We start from the raw sequence: 18,924 nt of genomic DNA on the forward strand, positions 1-18,924 counted from the left end.
AAAATGGCATAAAATGCCAGATTTTGAATTTGGTGATTTTTGAAAAAAAACGTAAGGGGTTAGTATGTCGTTTTTTTCATTTTTTTCAACTTGCTTTTAAAGCACTTTTCTGTCAAAAATAAAAGTGGAAACCTCACACACACTCAACAGGGGACCCAGAAGCATCCAAAAATGGCATAAAATGCCAGATTTTGAATTTGGTGATTTTTGACAAAAAACGTAAGGGGTTAGTATGTCGTTTTTTTTTTCATTTTTTTCAACTTGCTTTTAAAGCACTTTTCTGTCAAAAATAAAAGTGGAAACCTCACACACACTCAACAGGGGACCCAGAAGCATCCAAAAATGGCATAAAATGCCAGATTTTGAATTTGGTGATTTTTGACAAAAAACGTAAGGGGTTAGTATGTCGTTTGTATGTTTCGTTTTGGTGATTTTTGACAAAAAACGTAAATATGTCGTTTTTTTCATTTTTTTCAACTTGCTTTTAAAGCACTTTTCTGTCAAAAATAAAAGTGGAAACCTCACACACACTCAACAGGGGACCCAGATGCATCCAAAAATGGCATAAAATGCCAGATTTTGAATTTGGTGATTTTTGACAAAAAACGTAAGGGGTTAGTATGTCGTTTTTTTCATTTCCTTCAACTTGCTTTTAAAGCACTTTTCTGTCAAAAATAAAAGTGGAAACCTCACACACACTCAACAGGGGACCCAGAAGCATCCAAAAATGGCATAAAATGCCAGATTTTGAATTTGGTGATTTTTGAAAAAAAACGTAAGTGGTTAGTATGTCGTTTTTTTCATTTTTTTCAACTTGCTTTTAAAGCACTTTTCTGTCAAAAAAGTGGAAACCTCACACACACTCAACAGGGGACCCAGAAGCATCCAAAAATGGCATACAATGCCAGATTTTGAATTTGGTGATTTTTGACAAAAAACGTAAGGGGTTAGTATGTCGTTTTTTTCATTTTCTTCAACTTGCTTTTAAAGCACTTTTCTGTCAAAAATAAAAGTGGAAACCTCACACACACTCAACGGGGGACCCAAAAGCATCCAAAAATGGCATAAAATGCCAGATTTTGAATTTGGTGATTTTTGACAAAAAACGTAAGGGGTTAGTATGTCGTTTTTTTTTTCATTTTTTTCAACTTGCTTTTAAAGCACTTTTCTGTCAAAAATAAAAGTGGAAACCTCACACACACTCAACAGGGGACACAGAAGCATCCAAAAATGGCATAAAATGCCAGATTTTGAATTTGGTGATTTTTGACAAAAAACGTAAGGGGTTAGTATGTCGTTTTTTCATTTTTTTCAACTTGCTTTTAAAGCACTTTTCTGTCAAAAATAAAAGTGGAAACCTCACACACACTCAACAGGGGACCGAGAAGCATCAAAAAATGGCATAAAATGCCAGATTTTGAATTTGGTGATTTTTGACAAAAAACGTAAGGGGTTAGTATGTCGTTTTTTTCATTTTTTTCAACTTGCTTTTAAAGCACTTTTCTGTCAAAAATAAAAGTGGAAACGTCACACACACTCAACAGGGGACCCAGAAGCATCCAAAAATGGCATAAAATGCCAGATTTTGAATTTGGTGATTTTTGACAAAAAACGTAGGGGGTTAGTATGTCGTTTTTTTCATTTTCTTCAACTTGCTTTTAAAGCACTTTTCTGTCAAAAATAAAAGTGGAAACCTCACACACACTCAACGGGGGACCCAGAAGCATCCAAAAATGGCATAAAATGCCAGATTTTGAATTTGGTGATTTTTGACAAAAAACGTAAATATGTCGTTTTTTTCATTTTTTTCAACTTGCTTTTAAAGCACTTTTCTGTCAAAAATAAAAGTGGAAACCTCACACACACTCAACAGGGGACCCAGAAGCATCCAAAAATGGCATAAAATGCCAGATTTTGAATTTGGTGATTTTTGACAAAAAACATAAGGGGTTAGTATGTCGTTTGTATGTTTCGTTTTGGTGATTTTTGACAAAAAACGTAAATATGTCGTTTTTTTCATTTTTTTCAACTTGCTTTTAAAGCACTTTTCTGTCAAAAATAAAAGTGGAAACCTTACACACACTCAACAGGGGACCCAGAAGCATCCAAAAATGGCATAAAATGCCAGATTTTGAATTTGGTGATTTTTGACAAAAAACGTAAGGGGTTAGTATGTCGTTTGTATGTTTCGTTTTGGTGATTTTTGACAAAAAACGTAAGGGGTTAGTATGTCGTTTTTTCATTTTTTTCAACTTGCTTTTAAAGCACTTTTCTGTCAAAAATAAAAGTGGAAACCTCACACACACTCAACAGGGGACCCAGAAGCATCCAAAAATCGCATAAAATGCCAGATTTTGAATTTGGTGATTTTTGAAAAAAAACGTAAGGGGTTAGTATGTCGTTTGTATGTTTCGTTTTGGTGATTTTTGACAAAAAACGTAAATATGTCGTTTTTTTCATTTTTTTCAACTTGCTTTTAAAGCACTTTTCTGTCAAAAATAAAAGTGGAAACCTCACACACACTCAACAGGGGACCCAGAAGCATCCAAAAATGGCATAAAATGCCAGATTTTGAATTTGGTGATTTTTGACAAAAAACGTAAGGGGTTAGTATGTCCTTTTTTTCATTTTTTTCAACTTGCTTTTAAAGCACTTTTCTGTCAAAAATAAAAGTGGAAACCTCACACACACTCAACAGGGGACCGAGAAGCATCAAAAAATGGCATAAAATGCCAGATTTTGAATTTGGTGATTTTTGACAAAAAACGTAAGGGGTTAGTATGTCGTTTTTTCATTTTTTTCAACTTGCTTTTAAAGCACTTTTCTGTCAAAAATAAAAGTGGAAACCTCACACACACTCAACAGGGGACCGAGAAGCATCAAAAAATGGCATAAAATGCCAGATTTTGAATTTGGTGATTTTTGACAAAAAACGTAAGGGGTTAGTATGTCGTTTTTTTCATTTTTTTCAACTTGCTTTTAAAGCACTTTTCTGTCAAAAATAAAAGTGGAAACGTCACACACACTCAACAGGGGACCCAGAAGCATCCAAAAATGGCATAAAATGCCAGATTTTGAATTTGGTGATTTTTGACAAAAAACGTAGGGGGTTAGTATGTCGTTTTTTTCATTTTCTTCAACTTGCTTTTAAAGCACTTTTCTGTCAAAAATAAAAGTGGAAACCTCACACACACTCAACAGGGGACCGAGAAGCATCAAAAAATGGCATAAAATGCCAGATTTTGAATTTGGTGATTTTTGACAAAAAACGTAAGGGGTTAGTATGTCGTTTGTATGTTTCGTTTTGGTGATTTTTGACAAAAAACGTAAATATGTCGTTTTTTTCATTTTTTTCAACTTGCTTTTAAAGCACTTTTCTGTCAAAAATAAAAGTGGAAACCTCACACACACTCAACAGGGGACCCAGAAGCATCCAAAAATGGCATAAAATGCCAGATTTTGAATTTGGTGATTTTTGACAAAAAACGTAAGGGGTTAGTATGTCGTTTTTTTCATTTTCTTCAACTTGCTTTTAAAGCACTTTTCTGTCAAAAATAAAAGTGGAAACCTCACACACACTCAACAGGGGACCCAGAAGCATCCAAAAATGGCATAAAATGCCAGATTTTGAATTTGGTGATTTTTGACAAAAAACGTAAGGGGTTAGTATGTCGTTTTTTTCATTTTTTTCAACTTGCTTTTAAAGCACTTTTCTGTCAAAAATAAAAGTGGAAACCTCACACACACTCAACAGGGGACCGAGAAGCATCAAAAAATGGCATAAAATGCCAGATTTTGAATTTGGTGATTTTTGACAAAAAACGTAAGGGGTTAGTATGTCGTTTTTTTCATTTTTTTCAACTTGCTTTTAAAGCACTTTTCTGTCAAAAATAAAAGTGGAAACGTCACACACACTCAACAGGGGACCCAGAAGCATCCAAAAATGGCATAAAATGCCAGATTTTGAATTTGGTGATTTTTGACAAAAAACGTAGGGGGTTAGTATGTCGTTTTTTTCATTTTCTTCAACTTGCTTTTAAAGCACTTTTCTGTCAAAAATAAAAGTGGAAACCTCACACACACTCAACGGGGGACCCAGAAGCATCCAAAAATGGCATAAAATGCCAGATTTTGAATTTGGTGATTTTTGACAAAAAACGTAAATATGTCGTTTTTTTCATTTTTTTCAACTTGCTTTTAAAGCACTTTTCTGTCAAAAATAAAAGTGGAAACCTCACACACACTCAACAGGGGACCCAGAAGCATCCAAAAATGGCATAAAATGCCAGATTTTGAATTTGGTGATTTTTGACAAAAAACGTAAGGGGTTAGTATGTCGTTTGTATGTTTCGTTTTGGTGATTTTTGACAAAAAACGTAAGGGGTTAGTATGTCGTTTTTTCATTTTTTTCAACTTGCTTTTAAAGCACTTTTCTGTCAAAAATAAAAGTGGAAACCTCACACACACTCAACAGGGGACCCAGAAGCATCCAAAAATCGCATAAAATGCCAGATTTTGAATTTGGTGATTTTTGAAAAAAAACGTAAGGGGTTAGTATGTCGTTTTTTTCATTTATTTCAACTTGCTTTTAAAGCACTTTTCTGTCAAAAATAAAAGTGGAAACCTCACACACACTCAACAGGGGACCGAGAAGCATCAAAAAATGGCATAAAATGCCAGATTTTGAATTTGGTGATTTTTGACAAAAAACGTAAGGGGTTAGTATGTCGTTTGTATGTTTCGTTTTGGTGATTTTTGACAAAAAACGTAAATATGTCGTTTTTTTCATTTTTTTCAACTTGCTTTTAAAGCACTTTTCTGTCAAAAATAAAAGTGGAAACCTCACACACACTCAACAGGGGACCCAGAAGCATCCAAAAATGGCATAAAATGCCAGATTTTGAATTAGGTGATTTTTGACAAAAAACGTAAGGGGTTAGTATGTCGTTTTTTTCATTTTCTTCAACTTGCTTTTAAAGCACTTTTCTGTCAAAAATGAAAGTGGAAACCTCACACACACTCAACAGGGGACCCAGAAGCATCCAAAAATGGCATAAAATGCCAGATTTTGAATTTGGTGATTTTTGACAAAAAACGTAAGGGGTTAGTATGTCGTTTGTATGTTTCGTTTTGGTGATTTTTGACAAAAAACGTAAGGGGTTAGTATGTCGTTTTTTTCATTTTTTTCAACTTGCTTTTAAAGCACTTTTCTGGTCAAAAAACAGGGGAAACCTCACACACACTCAACAGGGGACCCAGAAGCATCCAAAAATGGCATAAAATGCCAGATTTTGAATTTGGTGATTTTTGACAAAAAACGTAAGGGGTTAGTATGTCTTTTTTTTCATTTTTTTCAACTTGCTTTTAAAGCACTTTTCTGTCAAAAATAAAAGTGGAAACCTCACACACACTCAACAGGGGACCGAGAAGCATCAAAAAATGGCATAAAATTCCAGATTTTGAATTTGGTGATTTTTGACAAAAAACGTAAGGGGTTAGTATGTCGTTTTTTTCATTTTCTTCAACTTGCTTTTAAAGCACTTTTCTGTCAAAAATAAAAGTGGAAACCTCACACACACTCAACAGGGGACCCAGAAGCATCCAAAAATGGCATAAAATGCCAGATTTTGAATTTGGTGATTTTTGACAAAAAACGTAAGGGGTTAGTATGTCGTTTTTTTCATTTTTTTCAACTTACTTTTAAAGCACTTTTCTGTCAAAAATAAAAGTGGAAACCTCACACACACTCAACGGGGGACCCAGAAGCATCCAAAAATGGCATAAAATGCCAGATTTTGAATTTGGTGATTTTTGACAAAAAACGTAAATATGTCGTTTTTTTCATTTTTTTCAACTTGCTTTTAAAGCACTTTTCTGTCAAAAATAAAAGTGGAAACCTCACACACACTCAACAGGGGACCCAGAAGCATCCAAAAATGGCATAAAATGCCAGATTTTGAATTTGGTGATTTTTGACAAAAAACGTAAGGGGTTAGTATGTCGTTTTTTTCATTTTCTTCAACCTACTTTTAAAGCACTTTTCTGTCAAAAATAAAAGTGGAAACCTCACACACACTCAACAGGGGACCCAGAAGCATCCAAAACTGGCATAAAATGCCAGATTTTGAATTTGGTGATTTTTGAAAAAAAACGTAAGGGGTTAGTATGTCGTTTGTATGTTTCGTTTTGGTGATTTTTGACAAAAAAACGTAAATATGTCGTTTTTTTCATTTTTTTCAACTTGCTTTTAAAGCACTTTTCTGTCAAAAATAAAAGTGGAAATCTCACACACACTCAACAGGGGACCGAGAAGCATCAAAAAATGGCATAAAATGCCAGATTTTGAATTTGGTGATTTTTTACAAAAAAGTATGTCGTTTTTTTTCAGTTTTTTCAACTTGCTTTTAAAGCACTTTTCTGGTCAAAAAAACAGGGGAAACCTCACACACACTCAACAGGGGACCGAGAAGCATCAAAAAATGGCATAAAATGCCAGATTTTGAATTTGGTGATTTTTGACAAAAAACGTAAGGGGTTAGTATGTCGTTTGTATGTTTCGTTTTGGTGATTTTTGACAAAAAACGTAAATATGTCGTTTTTTTCATTTTTTTCAACTTGATTTTAAAGCACTTTTCTGTCAAAAATAAAAGTGGAAACCTCACACACACTCAACAGGGGACCCAGAAGCATCCAAAAATGGCATAAAATGCCAGATTTTTAATTTGGTGATTTTTGACAAAAAACGTAAGGGGTTAGTATGTCGTTTGTATGTTTCGTTTTGGTGATTTTTGACAAAAAACGTAAATATGTCGTTTTTTTCATTTTTTTCAACTTGCTTTTAAAGCACTTTTCTGTCAAAAATAAAAGTGGAAACCTCACACACACTCAACAGGGGACCGAGAAGCATCAAAAAATGGCATAAAATGCCAGATTTTGAATTTGGTGATTTTTGACAAAAAACGTAAGGGGTTAGTTAGTCGTTTGTATGTTTCGTTTTGGTGATTTTTGACAAAAAACGTAAATATGTCGTTTTTTTCATTTTTTTCAACTTGCTTTTAAAGCACTTTTCTGTCAAAAATAAAAGTGGAAACCTCACACACACTCAACAGGGGACCCAGAAGCATCCAAAAATGGCATAAAATGCCAGATTTTGAATTTGGTGATTTTTGACAAAAAAGTATGTCGTTTTTTTCATTTTTTTCAACTTGCTTTTAAAGCACTTTTCTGTCAAAAATAAAAGTGGAAACCTCACACACACTCAACAGGGGACCCAGAAGCATCCAAAACTGGCATAAAATGCCAGATTTTGAATTTGGTGATTTTTGACAAAAAACGTAAGGGGTTAGTATGTCGTTTTTTTCATTTTTTTCAACTTGCTTTTAAAGCACTTTTCTGGTCAAAAAAACAGGGGAAACCTCACACACACTCAACAGGGGACCCAGAAGCATCCAAAAATGGCATAAAATGCCATATTTTGAATTTGGTGATTTTTGACAAAAAACGTAAATATGTCGTTTTTTTCATTTTTTTCAACTTGCTTTTAAAGCACTTTTCTGTCAAAAATAAAAGTGGAAACCTCACACACACTTAACAGGGGACCCAGAAGCATCCAAAAATGGCATAAAATGCCAGATTTTGAATTTGGTGATTTTTGACAAAAAACGTAAGGGGTTAGTATGTCGTTTTTTTCATTTATTTCAACTTGCTTTTAAAGCACTTTTCTGGTCAAAAAAACAGGGGAAATCTCACACACACTCAACAGGGGACCCAGAAGCATCCAAAAATGGCATAAAATGCCAGATTTTGAATTTGGTGATTTTTGACAAAAAACGTAAGGGTAGTATTAGTATGTCGTTTTTTTTTTCATTTTTTTCAACTTGCTTTTAAAGCACTGTACTGTCAAAAATAAAAGTGGAAACCTCACACACGCTCAATAAGGGCTCCAGGAGGACCCAAAAAGTGCATGAAATGCCAATTTTCGAGGATGGTGATTTTTGCGAAAAACGTAAGTCCACCCAAGGCTGAGACTGAGCAAGACTCGAAGACTCTGGGAGAAGGAGGCGTCACATAACACCATCGAGAAATGGCTGGCTAAGGGAAGAGTGTCCAAAGTGAAGAGCACAGCACAGTTGAACAGCACCATCATTCACACTTTTCACAGTTTTACTATTGTAAACTATTGTATACTGTACATATTTTTTGTAATTGTTTTGTTTTCTTTGAGAATATTATTTGGTTTTTTTTTTATTTTTCAACTTGCTGCTAATGCACTTTTCTGGTAAAAAAAAAACACGGGAAACCTCACATGCTCATCAGGGGCTCCAGGAGGACCCAAAAAGTGCATAAAATACCAGTGTTAAAATTTTGTGAGTTTGACAAAAAACATAAGGGGTTAGTATGTCGTTTTTTTTCAGATTTTTCAACTTGCTGCTAATGCACTTTTCTGGTAAAAAAAAAAAAAACACGGGAAACCTCACACACACTCAACAGGAGCTCCAGGAGGACCCAAAAAGGGCATAAAATGCCAATTTTCGAGGACGGTGATTTTTGAGACAAAACGTAAACACACACTCAACAGGGGCCAGAGAAGTAGTTAAGTATGCAGTTAAGTAAAATGTTTTTAGCGTCATTAACGCATACGCACTATGAATAGCCAAATTGAGGAAGGGCAACCTCCACAGAAGTGAAGGTTTGAGGCAAAACTAATGATGAGCCATAGGAAGGAACAAATCCACCCAAGGCTGAGACTGAGCAAGACTCGAAGACTCTGGGAGAAGGAGGCGTCACATAACACCATCGAGAAATGGCTGGCTAAGGGAAGAGTGTCCAAAGTGAAGAGCACAGCACAGTTGAACAGCACCATCATTCACACTTTTCACAGTTTTACTATTGTAAACTATTGTATACTGTACATATTTTTTGTAATTGTTTTGTTTTCTTTGAGAATTTTATTTATTGGACAATTACCTTATCTTATCTTATTTTAACTCTTCGTTGACCATCCAATGGTATGGAAGTCTATACAGTCAATGAAAATGTTGGCATAACCATTGGCATGATACAAAAAATACATTTATAATACACTTCAATGGACATGTATTTTATTTTATCGTTATTCATTTTTTCATAAACATCCGGTCCTGCCTCACCTGCCTCTCCTGACTGCACCTTAATGATTGCAGACTTGCTGATAAAGAGAAACGGGCACGCGCTATCTGCCATCCAGTGCACTTACTGCAGTGCACTCAGACACTAGGCTCAGCTCGCGCACTTAAGCTGAGAGGAGAGAACCGCCGCAGCCTCATCTCAGGAATCTGCCCTGTATTTGATCAGAAATACAAATACTTCAGAAAATATTCAAAAAGATGGGAACTGTACAGACAACACATTTATAACACAGTTCAATGGATAAACAGTCATATTTATTTTATATTCTTTGTTTTTTAAGAATGACAGAACGAGGGACGAGGTTGAAGATGAAGTCTCATGAGGCAGAATTGATTGGTGATATTGACCTACGTATAAATTATGACAGTGTGTTCTGAAAAATATTCATTATCTGTAAATTTCGTCAAACTTGAAGCCTCCTCCAGTGAAGTGTGGCTTGTGGATCAACTGAGGCAGCACCAAGTGTTCCACTTTGCTTTTGGCCTTCTCACTGAGATGACACACACAAAGCATAGACATCAAACTGACTTTCAAAGTCGGCTTCATACACGGGACTGTTTTTAACGACAAACAGAACAAAGTGAACATCCAAAATGATGGCGTCTCTGGGAACTATGCTATGAATTCATACAATGTAAGAAATAGGGGTGTCCCGATTAGGGTTGGGTGTTTTGAACGATTGCTGTTCCGATTCTGTTGCGATTCTTGATTTTAAAGAGGTAGTTTGTATTTTTACATTCCTATCAGCAGTATAGAATGTACAGTGACTTGGTCCCATGAGCCCAGTCTGGAACGGACTGCCAATCAATTTTGGATCAGGACACCCCTATGAAGAAATACCTTAATTGATATAACTCACCTTTGTAACTTTTTCTGACTGAAGTACTTTTTCTTCAGGTCTACAAGCTCAGTGTTCAATGTTTGATTTTCACTTTTGTACTCATTCGTCTTTGCGTCCAGCACTCTCAACTCTGCTGTCAATGCCTGTCCAATTGAAACAATGATTCCAATTCAGATTAAAACGATTAGAAGTACATCATAATCATGGTTCGGTACATACTGTTATTACAAAATGCCACATGCTTAGCTTTTATGGAAAAATGAAACATTGTATTTGTTTACAGAGTTTACGATTGACGACATGTCAATCGACACCTTTCTACCCAAACCAAAGTCCCAGACCATAAAATCTGATACCGGCTGTTCAAATTTAGTTGCATTTTTGTTGATGTTTTATATGACAAGGACATTAAAAAAAAAAAAACTTTTATTGTTTGGTGCTGTCGAGTGGTTAGCGCGCAGACCTCAAATCTAGGAGACCCGAGTTCAATTCCACCCTCAGCCATCTCTGTGTGGAGTTTGCGTGTTCTCCCCCGTGCATGCGTTGTTTGTCTATATGTGCCCTGTGATTGGCTGGCGACCAGTCCAGGGTGTACCTGGACTGTCTCGCCCGAAGACAGCTGGGATAGGCTCCAGCACCCCCCGCGACCCTCGTGAAGAAAAGCGGTAGAAAATGAATGAATTAATGAATATTATATATACACTATATTTACCACTTCCACACAGAACGGGAGGAGAAGTGTTTTTTTTATTTTTATAGCTGACTTCATGCAGCTAGGAAACCCTGGTTCAATTCCACCCTCGGCCATCTCTGTGTGGGTTTTCTCCGGGTACTCCGGTTTCATCCCACATTCCAAAAACATGCTAGGTTAATTGACGACTCCAAATTGTCCATAGGTATGAATGTGAGTGTGAATGGTTCTTTGTCTATATGTGCCCTATGATTGGCTGGCGACCAGTCCAGGGTGTACCCCGCCTCTCGCTTGAAGACAGCTGGGATAGGCTCCAGCATCCTCACCCTCGTGAGAATAAGCGGTAGAAAATGAATAAATATTATTGTTTGTGGCTTGACTGACTATAATGTACTTGTTGACAATGTCTTTGTGAACTAAGATATGTACAGTGGTTGAAGACCCCTCTGACAGCTGATGACAGATTACGAAAAAAGAGTGAAAAAAAAAAAAGCATTGATACCATGAGCTTTTTGGTCCTTTCCCTTAATGTCCTCTGGCAATGATGAAGCTGTTCAAGTGTCTCAGGACCCGGCTGCCGAGCCAAAACTTGCTGTAGTTCCACATATAGCTTATCCTTTTCCTAGGTTGGACCAAGCGGATGAAAAAAAAATGTTGATACATTTCAAACATTTAGCAAAAAACATAAGTGACACAAATCCAGTATTCTATGTTACCTGTAATAAGAATTCTTGCTCCTCAAACTCTTCAGTCTTATTGATGAGTCTTCTCTGTAATGTGTGAACCTTCTGGATCAGTTCATACTTGCAGGGGTCACTGCCCTGTCACAGACGTTCATTTATGGGATTGAGTCATACCTTTGAACAACGAGTAGTCACATGCTATCCGATTGATTAGCTGTATGGCCCACCCGGAATTCCCAGACATTGGATGTTTTAGCAGGATGATACCAAGAAGCCAAGTAGGTCAATCACCTCCAATCGCCTCCATCGATGAATATTTATAGGGTTTAGTTGCTCCTCGAGGATGCCAGTCCTGATTCTCTCTTTGTCCAACTCCCTCTGTAGGCGAAACATCTCCCGCCTGAAAATAAAAATAAAAATACCACTCTCAATGATGAAAATGCAATGACCAGGGAAAAAAAAACAGAAAAAAGCAATAAAATTATGGTTATAATTTGTGTTTGATTGAGGGAAATAAGGATTACAACAGAAGTGCCAGTCAGTGATGTCAAGGGAGTTGGGAGTCGTTAAAAATCGTGAACCGTTCATGCACACCTCAGCTCATCTGTGTTGGGCACAGTCTTGTCCAGGATGTTCTTCTCACGTCTGAGTCGCTTGATTTCCAGCTTGAGGAGGCGGATGTCTTCCATTCGCTGATTGTGGTGGAAGTCCCTCTTGCTTATGATCGATACCTGGATCTTGATCTTCTCATACAAGAGCGTTCGTTCTTCATTGCGCTGTAGCAACTGCTTAGCCAGGTTGTCCCGTTCTCTGATCACCTAGAAGGACATTTCACCAACAAATAATGAAATGTGAATACTGAAATCCGAGATGAACAAAAGGGGAAAAATTAGGTATTCACATTTTGCATTGCATTTGTATTGCTATATTTATTCTTTTTTTTCTCCATGTAACCGCTCTAAGCATAACAAATAAACCACAACCAAGAAAGGAAACAAAAGTCATGACCTGCATGTGGTATCTCTTGCTTACCTGATCGGCTTGTTTTTTCTTTTGTACTCGCTCAATTTCGTTTTCAGCGATTATTTTCTCAAGTTTGTCCTGTTCTACTTTCAAGTTCTCAACACGTTGCAGTTCTTCCTCCAGTTGGTGCTTGATCAGCTTCAGCTCACCCTGCAGGAGGACACATTGGGAACATACTCTCATCAGGCAGACAGCAAAAGGTACTGTCAGAGATTAAGACACAACTCCCAAGGTACTTTATGGAAAACATCAACTGAAACAAGTACAACTGTTTTAAAAGGGGCATGTTGATGACCCTTTTGTGGAGGGATAGAAAATCTGGACTCCAAACCTCAGATAACGATGGAACAGGTGAAGTTGGGGTACCTTGAGAGCCTCGTTATCTCGCTCTAAGCGCTTGTGGTGTTGTTGGCCTTTATGAATGATAATCTCCTTTGCAGTGACCTCATCTTTCAGCTGTGTCATCTGGTTGTTCAAGGCCCTCATCCTGATCCTCAACTTTGCAATGCTGTCCTGAGAGAGATGTATGCGGGGGGAAAAAACATAACAACCAACTGCAGAAACATGAAAACATTCAATCGGTTCATCAGTTAACGTGTAATGCGTGTTCTAAATTCCAGTTTCATTTTTGAACATAATAATTCTGCCCTTAGCTGAGGCCATGTTTTTCTTCAAACCACAACGCAGTTGAGGGAAAAAAAATGACTCGGTAGTCAGAAGGACGTAATTACGATTTTTGTATGCAGTTCAGTTTTAAGGCCTAAAAACTTTCAGGAGCACTGACCAGCATTTCACATCCACCCATACATGCATACATACAGCCATACGTATGTACATACATACATACATACATACAGCCATACGTACATTTGTTGCATTAAATTACATTAACTTAGTCACATCCACCCATGTACGTACGACCGTACGTACGTACATACGTACCTACGTACGTACCTACCTACGTACATACGTACCTACGTACGTACCCACCTACGTACACACATACATACGTACCCACCTACGTACACACATACCTACGTACCCACCTACGTACACACATACCTACGTACCCACCTACGTACACACATACCTACGTACCTACGTACACACATACGTACCTACGTACACACATACATACATACGTACCTACGTACACACATACATACATACGTACCTACGTACACACATACACACGTACCTACGTACACACATACATACGTACCTACGTACACACATACCTACGTACCTACGTACACACATACCTACGTACCTACGTACACACATACATACCTACGTACCCACGTACACACATACATACCTACGTACCCACGTACACACATACATACCTACGTACCCACGTACACACATACATACCTACGTACCTACGTACACACATACATACGTACCTACGTACACACATACATATGTACATACGTACCTACGTACACACATACATATGTACATACGTACCTACGTACACACATACATATGTACATACGTACCTACGTACACACATACATACATTTTCCCAATTATTTCAACTTTGTTCTTGTATTCACATAATACTTTATTCCCGTAACATTTTAACTTTTCCTGAAATAATAACTACACCAAAAATTACAACTCTATTTATTCTTTTGTTTGTTTCCCATAATATTATGGTTTAGAAAATATAAAATTTTTCCTTCACTATTGCAACTTTTTGTTGCAACACTATTTTTCATCATATACTGTATTACAACGTTATTATCGTAAAATTACGACTGTTTCCTCTCAATAGATTCCAACTTTTTTGACAACGTTTTTGTCATTCATTTATTTATTTCCTATGCCGCTTGTCCTGAAGCCAGGCGGGGTATATCCTGGACTGTTCGCCAGCCAATTGCAACGTATTCGGAGATAACTGTGTTTTAACTGTGTTTCATGCTTCAGTAATAACGGTTTTCATTCCCAACACTTAGAGTGCCTCTTTGTAAAGCCAAGCCTTGTTACATTACAGTTTAGTATATGTGTTTAATACATGTGTGCTATACAAAGTGGTATGCTGGGTTCACACCTGTGCCTCAACGAGGGTTTTGCTGTATTGGTTTCTCTCCAATATCACAGACTCCAGGAGGTCCTCTTTCCTTTTGAGCTTGACTTCTTCTTCAGCGACTCTCTTCTTCCAGTTATGTATCGCCATCTCGCTTGTTTCTATTTCGTTCATTTTTTGTTGCACCTTTACAAGAAGAAGTCCAACATGAATACAAAAAATCTCCTTCCATCTTTTAACTTGTTGAATGATGAAATCTAGTATGAATCTCCATGACGTGCCTCTTTCAGAAGGGTGTTAGTATCGTTAATGTGGCGGTCACGCTCTTTCTCCAGATGCTGGATCATCTTGCGCTGCTTCTGGGCCTCCTGTAGGTATCCTGTGATCTCTTGTTGTAACACTTTCTTGTCGTTCTCAAGCTCCATCACGAGGCACTGCTGCTCCTCCGTCTCTTCCACAGCTTTGGCCACATTCTTACGGTTGGGATCAACAACAGCGTAAGTCAGTGTAATGTGTGAATCCAAAGCGTTAAGTGTAAACATGAACAGGAAGTTACAATGAAGGAGACGTGGCTACCTTATTCAAAAGCTCTCGCTCTCTGGTCAGCTCCACGATGGATTTTTTGTCAGCTTCCACTTGCTTCTGAGAAGCCTCAAACTCTGCAGGAGGAAAACTTTATCTCACTTTATCTCCCTTTTTCAAATATTGTTGCTGTCGGCTATTGTAGCGCTACTGTGGGCTCCTAAGATGCTAGTACTGTCACGATGCGGCTTGAGAGTTGTAAGGTTCGACCCCAGGATGCAGAGATTAGGACCCAAATGCAGGTACAAATGTATTTATTGTTGCTATGCAGCAGGATGGCACACTAGCAAGATAAACTCCAACCAAAGACAATGAACCGACAAATGAAAGAGCACACACCTGAACTAAATACGGAGTGTGGAAATTGAAAACAGGTGCGGGAGAAAATGGCAAGGAACGGAAAGCAGAACACAGCAACAGAGGAAGTGACTACAAAATAAGGGCACGAACCAGGAACAGAGAGGAAAGACGAAAACTAAGAAAGCTGTCACGAGGGGGTGAAGCCCGATCGTGACAAGTACAGGTACATGAACACATACTGAGATGAGGTGATGGGGCGACATATTTACTCCAGCTGGACACGTCTTCAACTGTCACATGAGCATTCAACCAGCTCTACTGGTGGCAGTAATAAATACAATAACATACACACAGGACAGCACCGACAGGTCGCTCTAATACACCACAAGGACGTAGAGCACAATGCACGTTCATATGCTATTTAACAAAACATGCAAGATTACACAAAAAAATCAGTTAAAGTTGAACCGCGGTATCACCATTAGGGATCGACCGATATGGTTTTTTTGGGGCCAATGTTGATACTGATTTTTTTCCATCACCCTTAGCCGATGGCCGATTTTGCTTGGGCCGATATTTGTGGCCGATACTGCTTTTGATCCCTCAATTTACATGAAAAAATGACCGTGATAACAAATATTGTTTGAAATGTAAACACTGAACACATTAGCATTCAGCTTACTTAAACACACATTTAAACTGCATTATCAACTTTAAAAGGAATAAATATTCAATCACATGCAAAACATTTCTGTCGTGGTTTAAATTTATCTAGCATTGATGTGATGGCTGCTCCTCAGCAGCGTGACGCGCTCCCCCCCCCCCGCCCCCGCCTCCACACACACACAAACACATCACACTGACACAATTTAGTACGATACATAAAACATTTTTCTCATCATTAAAGTTGATGAGAGTTGACTCCATTCAAGTCATCATTAAAGGCAACACAAAGCTGCCCCGGCGGATGCCTGACTGTAAATCACGCGGTGGAAACTATATTGGCAAATCCACGCGCGTATCGGCCGATACCGATACAAGGAAAAAACGCAAATATCGGCTGATCCTTAATCACCATATCAAGATATGATCATATTATTGTGATCCATATATAAAGTACCATGATAGGGTATAAATCATTTCCATCAGTCTCAAAGTACAGGTGTGTGAAAGCTCGCATACCTTTCTCCAGACCAGTGATACGAGTTTTCAGAATCTCTCTTTGAACTTCCACGTCGGCCTTCTGATCCTCCATGACGCGAAACTTCTTCTGGATGGCCTCTTTCATCTTTCTTTCTTTGGTAATCTCTTGCCGCATCTGATTGACCACGTCTTCTTGCAACTGACAAGTGGGGAGGGAAGAGAAGTTGTGTCAGAATGCCAGGAACTTTCCGAATCATATTTTATAGTTTGACTCTCACATCTTCTGTGACTCGTGTGTATTATTATGGGCTGTTTACCTTGAGTTCACATAAGTTCTTCTGATTTTCCAAAAAGAGACGTTCTCTGACCGATACAAGTTGATCACGGTCACGCTGCAGCTTGTTGGTTTTATTTTGCAACTGATCCAAGTCTTTGGTCACTTTCTCAATGGCAGTCTGTTAAGAAAAAATACACAAACTGGAATGATTATTGGATTATTTAAGTGATAATGCAGTAGTTTGGTGGGGAAGTATGCACACAGAAATATGAAACATCGAAAGATTTTTTTTTTCCTCAACAGAGACAGGGTAACTTGTGTCCAGTAGAATTTATAATCATGACAGGCCTAATCAATACTAACTTGATTTGTTTACTACCTTCATTGATTTCAGTTGTTGCATTGATCTCTGCTGCTCATCTTTGAATTTTTGGGCGTCCTTTTTCAGAGTTTGAATCTCTCTGATCTTGGTTTCCGCGTCGATGCGGTACTCATTCAACTCCTTCTCCAGTTTTTCCTTCAACCTCTGCTCACGGGAGATGTCATTCTGCTGCAGCTGGATCTCATGTTGAAGCTGGATGAAGAGAATGAACAAAAATAAATTGCAAGAATCATGTTTTGATGTATATCGTATTTTACGGGCTATAAGTCGCACTTTTTTTCATAGGTTGGCTGTTCCTGCGATATATATACTCCAGAGCGACTTATAAATAAAAAAAATATAGAATTTCACACACAGCCACAAGAGGGCAGTCTAGACTTTTGTACCGATATCTCCTACTCAAGGGGTCAGCAACATTTCCTATAAAAAGAGCCATTTTACCTCCTCGCTCAATAAAGGAAAATAGACTGGAGCCGCAAAACATAATTCAAAAACAATATCTTATAAACTTTCAAAAGTTTATACCTGATGCCCGAATAAATGTGCACCAAAGCAAATTTTGGGGTATCAAAGTAGTCCAGAGGAGGCGTAATATCTGTTTTGGTCAAGTAGTTTGTCAAATAAATTACCTGCAAAAAATGTGATTTATACTCCAGTTTTTTTCTACCGAATTATGCATTTTTGGCCTTGGGCGAGTTATAGTCCAGAAAATACGGTACTTTTGTCCGGCGTACCTTTGAGATACTGTTTAAGGCATCCTCCCTTTGAGTTTCCGCCTTATGCTTGCTAGCGGTGGCGATGCTCAGCTGTTCTCTTAGACTCTCGACTGATGTCAGCAGGCGATCGCGTTCATTTGTCAGTTCTTCGATCATTTTTAGCAAATCACTGGAAGCACATTTTGGGACTCAATGCATACTAAAAATGACTACCAAATCAATGCTGTCTAAAGAAAGGCACCTCTGATCTTGGTTGGCAGAGGCCAAACTTTGTTGTTCTGCTAGTTGTGTTAGAGTGGCAACCTCCTCTTGTAGGTTCTTGATCATCTCCATTTGGGCCTGTTCCTTAATGTAAGCCGCATCCACCATTTTCCAAGCTTTTTCTACTTCCTGTTCGGGAATAAACATTTCAGGTTTGCTGATTGAAGATTTAGGATTTTTGGACAATACAACAAATTCCGGTGTGGATGATCTTTACCGTTTTCAGAGAAGAAATGGTTGACTCATCATCGTGAGACATCTTTAAGGCAGCTTCAAATTTAGTTGAAGCATTGGCCATCTCTGCGCTGAGTTCCTTGCATTTTGTCATGAGCCTTTTCTCGTTGCCATAGGACTTGGTCAGAGCATTAAGAAGCTTCTCGTATTCTTCACGAATCTTGTCCATGTTTGGGTCCTCCTGTCCCTCAGTGAGCTCACTGAGGACCATCTGGAACTCTTCCAGTGACTCAGCCATGTTTTTCCCTGTTGCTACTTTTTCCTGTAAATATATTAACAGTGTTTACATATATATTTTTGTATAACACACAGTTAATTAACAAGATACATCTTAATTTACAAACGTCACTGAATATCACTTCCAATAATACAGTATACGCGTGGTATTTCTTGCTAATAACGTACAGATAACTTAAAGTTAAGCTACTGCGCTACAAACGTGTAATATGAGTAAACAACAACTCTCTTACTTCCGGAGGACTTGCCGCAGTTGAGCCACAAAAACTGAATTAAACTCGTGAGTGTTGAACGGCGGTAGTTTTGGCAACGGGTTACAATGGTTGCTAGGTAACGAATAATCTCGCGAGAGCA

General features: G+C 38.0%; 1 protein-coding gene across 3 annotated transcripts; it reads right to left on the reverse strand.

Moving 5' to 3' along the window:
- Window positions 1–9,215: 9,215 nt before the first annotated feature.
- Window positions 9,216–18,906, reverse strand: cfap58 (cilia and flagella associated protein 58). Of its 3 annotated transcripts, XM_058086543.1 has the most exons (18): window positions 18,804–18,906; window positions 18,317–18,595; window positions 18,080–18,228; window positions 17,857–18,007; window positions 17,120–17,314; window positions 16,781–16,918; window positions 16,503–16,662; window positions 15,015–15,097; window positions 14,720–14,911; window positions 14,463–14,624; window positions 12,773–12,919; window positions 12,416–12,556; window positions 11,978–12,201; window positions 11,675–11,783; window positions 11,417–11,521; window positions 11,203–11,322; window positions 10,028–10,152; window positions 9,395–9,658 (listed from the first exon to the last, which is right to left on the reverse strand). In XM_058086543.1, the coding sequence occupies exons 2-18, from the start codon at window positions 18,569–18,571 to the stop codon at window positions 9,556–9,558; spliced, it is 2,559 nt and encodes an 852-aa protein (XP_057942526.1). In that variant the 5' UTR covers window positions 18,572–18,595; window positions 18,804–18,906; the 3' UTR covers window positions 9,395–9,555. The 3 variants fall into 3 exon arrangements, with proteins under 3 accessions (XP_057942527.1, XP_057942526.1, XP_057942525.1); XM_058086544.1 differs by lacking the exons at window positions 9,395–9,658; window positions 18,804–18,906 and adding an exon at window positions 9,216–9,319 and having other exon boundaries at window positions 18,317–18,776; XM_058086542.1 differs by lacking the exon at window positions 18,804–18,906 and having other exon boundaries at window positions 18,317–18,776.
- Between the last annotated feature and the right edge of the window lie 18 nt (window positions 18,907–18,924).

The sequence above is a fragment of the Doryrhamphus excisus genome, chromosome 11, assembly GCF_030265055.1.
Source record: "Doryrhamphus excisus isolate RoL2022-K1 chromosome 11, RoL_Dexc_1.0, whole genome shotgun sequence".
Lineage (NCBI taxonomy): Eukaryota > Metazoa > Chordata > Actinopteri > Syngnathiformes > Syngnathidae > Doryrhamphus > Doryrhamphus excisus.